This window comes from Suricata suricatta, chromosome 1, assembly GCF_006229205.1.
Source record: "Suricata suricatta isolate VVHF042 chromosome 1, meerkat_22Aug2017_6uvM2_HiC, whole genome shotgun sequence".
Classification (NCBI taxonomy): Eukaryota; Metazoa; Chordata; class Mammalia; order Carnivora; family Herpestidae; genus Suricata; species Suricata suricatta.
The window spans coordinates 193,082,998-193,092,286 of NC_043700.1; the positions used below are offsets into that span (position 1 = coordinate 193,082,998).

Here is a 9,289-nt window from a genome sequence, read left to right on the forward strand (position 1 = left end):
CCGACATCCCTCCGACCGGTGATGCAGAATCCTCCGCAAATGCTGGCAAACGGAAGCGCATGACAAGGAGCGGCCTGGGAGAGGACGACGGGGCCGTCCCGGCCTGCGGTAACACTCCAGTTCTTGTACTTTTTTAAATTTTTTAATGCTTTTTTTATTTTTGAAAGAGAGACACTGTGAGCAGGGGAGAGAGAAAGGGAGACACAGAATCGGAAGCAGACTCCAGGCTCTGACCGTCAGCACAGAGCTTGAAACGGGGCTCCAGCTCATGAACCACGAGAGCATGACCTGAGCCGAGGTCTGATGCTTAACAGACTGAGCCCCCCGGGCGCCCCTGTAGTTCTTGATTCAGATGTTGGAGACACAGTGTATTTCCTTTGTGGAAGTTCAACTGCACATTTATGATTTGCGCACATTTCTGTATGTATTCACTAAAAAAAAGTTTACTTATATTTTTAAAACATGAGACAACATAAAGACATGTTCAGACAGACAGAAGGTCCCCAGGAAGGAAATGCAGAAGGCTGAGATAAAGAGATCTGGGGTGGAAGATTCAAGAAGGAGCAGAACCCAGGCAGAGGGGCATCTGTGGGAAACATTAAGAAAACATGACCGCCTTCAATAACAAGAAAAGGCCAGAAATGCGACAGATGACAGCGTATAACTCAGGAAAGGGTAAATGGAGTTATAGTGTTCCAGAGAACACCCCCCAAGGACCTGTATTTCCGGGGCGGGGCAGGTCTTGTTTGTACAGGTTGTTGGATGTGACTGACATCCAATAACAATTGGATCCGTTTCTTTTTTTTTTTAATGTTATTTATTTATTTTTGAGAGAGAGAGACAGCATGAGCAGGGGAGGGTCAGAGAGAGGGGGAGACACAGAATCCGAAGCAGCTCCAGGCTCTGAGCTGTCAGCACAGAGCCCGACGCGGGGCTCGAACCCACAGACTGTGAGATCATGACCTGAGCCGAAGCCGGACGCTCCTCCGACTGAGCCCCCAGGCGCCCCCAACTGGATCTGTTTCGACAGAGGCATGAACTTATGGAGCCATCACCACGTTCAGGATCGCTCAGCTCGCACCCTCCGCCTCACGCTGCCCCCCACACACACAGAGCACCTGCCAACCCACGAGCTGTCCGTTGCCACAGGTGAGTTTGCATTTTCTACAGGTTTCTGTAAGTAGAATTCTGTAAGTTGCCTGTCTTCTCGAGTCAGTATCATTATTCTGGGTTCTCTCTCTCTCGTGGGCGCGTCACCAGGGCGCTGCTTTTAGCAGTGGGCCGTGTTCCACTGGATGGAAAACCACCATTGGTTTATGTGTTCACCGGTGGACGGACACTTTGGTGATTTCCAGTGTTTGGCTGTTACAAATAAAGCGACTCTGAATGCTCATGGACAAGTCTTTGTGTGGACATGTGATTTCATCTGGGTGTTTTAAAATCTCTACTTAACATTTAAAAAAACTCCAGCAGTGTTAACATACGGTGTTACGTTGGCCCCAAATGCACAATGTAGTGATTCAACAATTTTATACATCTTTTTTTTCCCATTTTTTAAAATTCCAGTTTCAGTTGGGGCTCCTGGGTGGCTCAGTTGGTTGAGCAGCTGACTTTAGCTTAGGTCATTGTAGGGAGCTGCCAAGTCCGGCCGCCTCAGGCAAGGAAGTATCGCTCCCTGAGGGGTGCGCCCAGAAAAACAAGATTAACCGTTGAGAGGCCAGGGGAGTGCATTTCCTGATCCAGGGATTGGAGACAGGCAGATGGGAGAAGCCAAACTGAACAAAAGATCAACCGCATTCGGGCCTGTGCAGCGTTAATTGTACCCCTGCCCAGCGTCACAGACGCAAGTCTGCGACTCTCCTTTTGATGCTGTGTTTGAAATTTCAGTTTCGGTTTCCCCCTTTTCTAATAATCATTTGACTCTGTTACCCGGCAACCAACCCAGGTCAGCTTCCCGCCCCAAACACTATAAAAGTGTGGATATTTTCTCAATAAACGGGGGCTTGATCAGAAACGCTTGTCTTGCCTCACTCTCTGTGCTCCCTCCTGCCCTATTCTCTCTCCCTCCCTCAGGAACGACCGGATTTACTGCCCCGCCAGCCGCCAGCCAGCCGGTTGGGGACATGCCAGGTCATGATCTCACACCTTGTGGGTTCGAGCCCCACATCAAGCTCCGTGCTGACAGCTCAGAGCCTGGAGCTGCTTCCGATTCTGTGTCTCCCTCTCTCTGCCCCTCCCCCACTTGCACTGTTTCTCTGTCTCAAAAATAAACAAACATTAAAACAATTTTTAAAATTCAAGTTTCAGTTAGTTAACATACAATGCAGTATTGATTCCGGGAGTAGAATTCAGGGATTCATCACTTACAACACCCAATGCTCATTCCAACAAATGGCCTCCGCAGTACCCATCCCCCATCCAGCCCATCCCCCACCCACCTCCCTCTCCACCTCAACCCTGTTTGCTCTCTATCATTAAGAATCTCTTGTATACATCTACATTAAAAAAAATTTTTTATATCTTTATTTTGAGAAGGCAAGCGGGGGAGGGGCAGAGAGAGAGGGAGACATAGACTCTGAAGCAGGGCTTGAACCCACAGACTGTGAGATCATGACCTGAGCCAAAGTCAGATGCGTAACCAGCTGAGCCACCCAGGCGTCCCTCCATCTACATTTTTAATCTTTCTTGTTGCTTCCTGAACATTTGGAACACAGTTATGACTTTAAATGTCTTGTCTCCTGATTCTATCATCAGTGTCATTTCCGGTTCAGTTCTGAATAACTGACTTTTCCCCTCTTATGAAATTGTATCTACAGGCTTCTTTGCACTCAGTGAGTTTGACTGGATGGAGATTTTCTGTTCCTTCGTGTACATTTGAGCATGTTCTAGAATGCAGTTAAGTTACTTGGACATGAATTGATCATTTTGGGCCTTCCTTTTAAATTTTGTTAGGTGGGCTCAGAACAATCTAATCTTTTGTTTTTCTTTTAATGTGTATTTATTTATGAGAGAGGGAGGGAGGGGCAGAGAGAGAAGATCCCAAGCAGGCTCTGTGCTGACAGCAGGGAGCCTGAAATGGGGCTCAGACTCACACGCCACGAGTTCATGCTCTGAACGCAAGTCGGACGCCCCAGGACCATCTTTGGTCGAGGCCAGTTTGACCTGAAGATTCTCAACACCGTGGCTGGTGGGGACACACCCCGTTTCTGGCCCTGTGTGCACTCTGAGCGGCGGTCATCCCTAGCCATTGCCAAGGTTTTCTCCCCAGCTGTGGGTGGTTACACTTGTGGGAAACCACAGCAAAAGAAAAAATTAAATTTCCTTCACTGCTTACAGCCCATTGACCAGTCCTTGACACACGCAGAGTGACCTTCCTCCAGGAGCTCGGCAGCCTCAGTACTAATACTTTGCCAGAGGCAAAACGCAACCTTAGCACGACAGGAGCTCCGCCTCCAGGATCCCGTAAGTTCCTGATCATGTAAAAATCTCTGGAAACTTCCTTTATCTCTCCCCCCGCCCCCAAGATATGTTAGCAATCATCGTCCAAATTTACAGCTCCCCATTGTACACCTGAGGGGTCGCATGCCTAACACTTCACTAGACAACAGTAAGGACCTTCACAGCCGCTGGCCTCCTCAAGGCCCGGAAACCTTGCTTCCAAAATTCCTCGGAGACTTAGGCTGTCCCGGACCCCCTTCCAGCCTGGAGCTGTGTGATCAGCCACCTGCCATGGCCGCGGGCCGCTCTTCCTGCCCGCAGTCCGGTCCCCGCGCTTTGGGAACACCGCCTGTTGGCGCTGAAGAAAGACATCTGGAGAATTCTTTCTCCACTGTCGACTGTCAGCTCGACTGTCAGCTCGGCTCGAACCCCACCGCTTCGAACCACGGCAGTTACTGCGCATGCGCGTTCTGATCAGGCCTCGGCTGGGAGTTCGCAGCTCTCTCTGGTACTCTGGCCTCAAACCTCTCGCCACCACGGGCACCCCAAATTCTGAACTCTGCCCTTCAAGTCAGGGTTACTGCCTCGCTTTATTGGGCTCCTCGTCCCTCTCCTGCAGCCTGGAAAATTCCTCCGGAGGAGCCTGGGCTGACTGTGGAGCTCCCTGGGTTGTTTTGGTCTTTCAGGGATCACTGTTCCCCGCTCCCCGAAAGCTGGGTTCGTATTCTGCCCAGTTCTTTCGACACAGCAGACCCTGGAGCCCTAAGTGGAAGTCGGTATTATTCATTTTAGTCTGCGGTAAGCTAGGCAGACCCGTTGTGATTTCTTGTGAGTTGACTAAAAAAAGCAGAGTAACTTTTATTTTTAAAAATTTATTGATTGACAACTTTTAAACTAATGTATGTGCTGATAAAACGAATGATGAGGAACAATCAATTCAAAAAAAAGACACAAAAGGAAGGAACAAATATATCAATGATTTTTATTCAATGATAATGTACAGAATATTCCAGTTAACAAAGATTTTATTTTTTGAATAAAATCAATGCAACACATCTGTATGCTGTTTATGTGAGACACAACTACATGATAAGGACACAAAGAAAGGCTAAAAATAAAAAGAGTGGATAAAAGGCATATTATGTAAAAGCTGATTTAAAATAAGACTGGTATCACTCTGTTGATAGCAGACGAAATGGAAGGGATGTCAAGGGAAGAACAAGAGAGAGACCGACGGACCCACGAGTGCGGGCAGCGGGCTGAGCATCAGGAAGGACAGGCTGCCACCACCCAGCGCAGGCCTGTGTCTAGTCTCAAAGGGACTCCGGGCCACTTCACTCAACAACAGCAGCACGACATTCGTAAACTCACCCAGACAGACCACATTCTGGGCCATAATGCTCTCCTTAACAAATTTAAACAAAAGGAATCATAAAAAGTCTGCTTTCAGACCACAATGGAATTAAATTGGAAATCAGTAAAGAAAGTGGGAAAATTCCCCAATTACCTGGGAGATTAAAGAGCACACTTCTAAATAATGAGTCAAAGAAGAAATGTCGAGAGAAATTTTAACATACTTTGAACTAAATGAAAATGAAACCCAACTTATCAAAATTTGTGGGACGCAGTGAAAGCAGTGCTTAGAGGGAAATCTATAGCGTCTAATGCATATATCAGAAAACACAAAATATCTATAACCAATAATCTAAGTTCTACCTTAGGAACCTTGAAAACAAAGAGCAAATTAAATCCAAAATAGGCCGAAGAACATAAATAATAAAAATTGGAGCACAGGGGCGCCTGGATGGCTTAGTTGGTTAAGCGTTTGGCTTTTGATTTCGACTCAGGTCATGATCTCAAGTGAGTTCAAGCCCCACGTTGGGGTCTGTGCTGACAGTGTGGAACCTGCTTGGGATTCTGTCTCTCCTCCTTTCTCTAAATAAATAAAAATAAACTTAAAAAAATTAGAGTAGAAATGAGTGAAATTGAAGAGAAGAAATCAATAGAAAAAAGTCAATGAAACCAAAGCTGATTCTTTGAAAAAAATCAACAGAATTATAAGTCTCCAGCCAGGTTAACTCAGAAAAAAAAAAGAGCTATATATATATATATATATATATATATATATAGGCATTAAATTGTGTTGGACACATGGAACTAACATGTTGATTATAGCTCAATTTAAAAAAAGATAGAAAGGGAGGATACAAATTACTACTAACAGGAATAAAAAATAGGTTATCATCGAAGACCCCATAGACATTAAACCCGATAATAAAGGAATACTGTGAACAACTCTATGCCCACGCATTTCCCCCCCTAGAAATTGACCAGGGATTCTAAAATGTATACAGAAATGCAAAGGGTGTAAAATTGCCAAGTAACTTTGCAAAGGACCAAAGTGAGAGGACAAACACTACCTGATTCCAAGACAAATCATCAAACTATACTAATCGAGACAGTGTGGCATAATGTCAAGATAGATGAATAAATCAGGATAGACAAGTGTCCAGATACATACCCACACATATATGGACAACAGATTTTGAACAAAGGTTCAGAGGTGGCTCATTTGAGAAACAGTCTTCAGCAAATGGTGTTGGGACAATTGGATATCCACATTCAAAACCAAAAACGTTCAGGGCGCCTGGCAGGCTCCGACTGTGTGGAGCACGTAACTCTTACCTCAGGGTCTTGAGTCCGAGCTCCACGTTGGGGGTTGAGATTACTTAAACAACAACAGCAAAACTTTGACTTTCTCACTCTGCAATCTATAATGGGGCATCTTGTTATGATGTTAATTTGGACTTTTCAGGTTACTGATAATTTAAGCATCTCTTCCCTTGATTCTCAAGCATTTGGGTTTCTCTTCTGTGAACTGTCTATTCCTTCCTGGGCGCCCTTTGGTCACTCCCTCCGCTGTGGGGCATGCACCTCCCAGATCCTTACACATAATCCTGGAGGGTCTGGTAGGAGGGTCCGCATCGCGGTTGTCTGTAGGGTGGGCAACTGGAAGCAACGTGAGTTTAATCCTAGAGAAATGGAAAGCTAAAGTGTGGTGCATTCAAGATTGGGCATAATCTCATCTTTGACCTTTGAAAACAATAAATGTACGTGTAACACTGAAGGTTTGTTACTGATACACACATCAGTCCACATCCCAACACGCTAGAGCTGGAGGGGGAGGTGCCTGGGGGGAGAAGTGAGCTGTGGGATTTGATCTGAGGGGTCTGGACTGCAGATCTGTCCACCGCCCAGGTGCAGAAGGAAAGGTGAGGCCGTGGGTGCATCCCACCGCCCTCCCCACAGCTGTCTTAATGAGTGGAAGATGGTGCCTATGGATGTGGAGAGCAGAGGGAAATGTCTGATGGGGACATTTGGGCTCAGGCACATTCCTGAGACAAGGAGGTCCAGGCTGTGACAGGGAAGTGGCAGATGTGTGTGGGGGCAGGTGAGGAACCAGGAGACGGGTACCTTCCTGAGCCACTGAGATGCCCCTTCTGTGGTCCCCTTTCCTCCTGCTCTCTACCTACAGTCTCCTCCACCCTCAGCTGCGGTGTCCCCTCCTCAGAGACATGGCCCCAGCCATGCCACCCCATGGTGAACTCGTCCCCCCCCCCCCCCCCCCAGCTTGCCAGCGTACATCGGAGTACCCCCTGGCCCCCCAGAGACCCATCCTCTGAGCTTGACTCTGAGCGAGGTCTTCAGCAGGCACCGCTGGAAGCGGGCTTGGGGAAGCGGTAGGTGTTGGCCCGGGTGGAGAGGGCGCCCTGCAGGCAGAGGGGCACTCACTCAGTTTCCTGCTTTCCTTTATTATCCGCCCAGAGCTGGCTGGAGCCAACGCAGGGCTGACTTCCTCTCAAAGGGGGCTTGGCTGCTGATTCTCCCCTACTTTGGACATCTGTAAAAGGCAGGCCCAAGTCTGGCAGGCGTGGGTGTCCGGGACAGGCCCCGGGAAGGCTGCCGCCAGCTGACCTTGAGGACATGGAGCAGCAAGAGGGATAGCTACCTAGTCCATTCCCGGGACAGCTGCCTGGCCAATGGCCAACACAGCCGCGCTGGGGACTGGGAGGTTTGGCCAGGCTTCCGTCCTCCCACCACTCCCGGCCCCCCTGCCCAGCTCTTTCCACACCACCTCTGGGTAGCGGAACCCACAACGGCGAAGTTTGGGTCTGTGCTCGTTACTGTGCCCTCAGCACCTGGAACGCCACCAGGCACAAAGCGAGTGCTCGGTGCACTGTGCTGAATGAATGAATGAATGCAACCAGGAATGCATGCAAGCGCAAGGGAAGCACACGTCCACCCTGGACGGCCCGGCCGGCGCGGGGCAGGGACCTATCTCCGTCGCGGCCCGACGGGGACCTCCCGGCGTCCGCCGACCCAGCTATCGCGCGGGGGCTCGCAGCACGTCGCGACATCCGCCCGCCTCAACTCGCAGGCGCCCCGCCCACGCACCCCAGGGCGCGACACCGCTCTCCTGACGTCATCTCCCACGGCCTTCCAGAGAGCCGGCCGCGGGCGCCGCCATGCTACGTTACGGAGGCGGCGGGCCTTCCTCGGCGTCTCCACGAAGCCTTCTGCCGAGGCCCCGCCCCCCGGAAACGTCCCCGCGGCTCGTCCGGGCGGGCGCCGCCATGTTGGGGGTCCTCGCCGCGGCCGCGTAGGTGTCTACATAAGATGCCGGCTTGGCTGCTCCCGGCTTTCTCCCCCCCAAGATGGCGTCCATGCGGGAGAGCGACACGGGCCTGTGGCTGCACAACAAGCTGGGGGCCACGGACGAGCTGTGGGCGCCGCCCAGCATCGCGTCCCTGCTCACGGCCGCGGTCATCGACAACATCCGCCTCTGCTTCCATGGCCTCTCTTCGGCCGTGAAGCTCAAGCTGCTGCTCGGGACGCTGCACCTTCCGCGCCGCACGGTGGACGAGGTGAGGCGGACGGCGGTGGGGGCCGGGGCCGCCCCTTCCAGTGACCCGAGACCGCGGGTCCTGCCCCCTCTCCTCCGGCCGCCCCTGCCTACCCCCTCGCAGCCCTGGCCGGGATCCTCACAGCCTACCGTCCCCTCACCCCCATCACCCCGCGGACCTTCATCTCGCCCCGGACCCCACCCCCTTCCCCTACTCCCCTCATTCCCGCCCCGGACCTCCCCCACACCCCCCCGCGTCCCCTCATTTCCTCCCCGGACCCTCGTCCCCTACTCTCACGCCCCCTCCCCGCGGGGTCCCCCCTCCCACCCCTCTCCCAGTCCAACCCAGTCCCGCCCCGGAACCTGCCCCTCACACCCTTCGCCGCGGACCCTCGTCCCCAACGCTCACACCCCCGCCCCGAGGACCCTCATTCCCGTCCCGGACCCCCCTCTTGACAACCCCCTCCCGGCGGACCCTCCTTCCTGCTCCGGCCCCACTCCATTCCCCTCCTCCGATCCTCATTCCCACTGCTGCCCACTCACACCTCGTCCCCGCAGACTCCAGTCCCCATCCCTCACACCGCGGTCCCCGCGGACCCCCTCTCCGTCCTCCCAGGCGCCGCCTCCCCTTCGCCGGCCGGTCCCCCCCACAGGCCCCACCCTGCTCGCGCTCGGGTCCCCGGGACGGGAGGGGAGGTGGAGACGGGGGCCGCGGGCCCGGGAGGGAAGGGGGGCGCGCGGCCGGGGCACCTGTTGGCGGCAGGGCTGCGGCGGGCTCCCGTGCTGCGAGCTGCCGGGAGGACGGGGTCCCCGGCGCGGGGCGTCTGGACGGCCCTGGGGGCTCTGCGTCGGGGCCCGCAGACTTGGTCCCCTGCAGAACAGCCGCTTCTTTGGGGCCCTGGATTCTCCGGATTCTTTCCGCCCTCGGGGTTCCTGACATTCAGTGGG

The 9,289-nt window shown here is 52.4% G+C and overlaps 1 protein-coding gene and 1 long non-coding RNA gene across 2 annotated transcripts in view; both read left to right on the forward strand.

Annotated features, from left to right (window-relative positions):
* Window positions 1-942: 942 nt before the first annotated feature.
* On the forward strand, window positions 943-4,575 carry LOC115299967. Its single transcript, XR_003912447.1, has 2 exons — window positions 943-1,149; window positions 3,337-4,575. It is a non-coding gene; the product is annotated as an uncharacterized LOC115299967 (long non-coding RNA).
* A 3,501-nt stretch (window positions 4,576-8,076) lies between these two features.
* The window catches only part of NELFA (negative elongation factor complex member A), a 25,543-nt gene continuing 24,330 nt past the window's right edge, over window positions 8,077-9,289 (forward strand). The window contains exon 1 of the mRNA XM_029949523.1: window positions 8,077-8,363. Coding sequence (XP_029805383.1) covers window positions 8,154-8,363 — 210 coding nt within the window. The 5' untranslated portion in view covers window positions 8,077-8,153. The remainder of the gene's footprint in view (window positions 8,364-9,289) is intronic.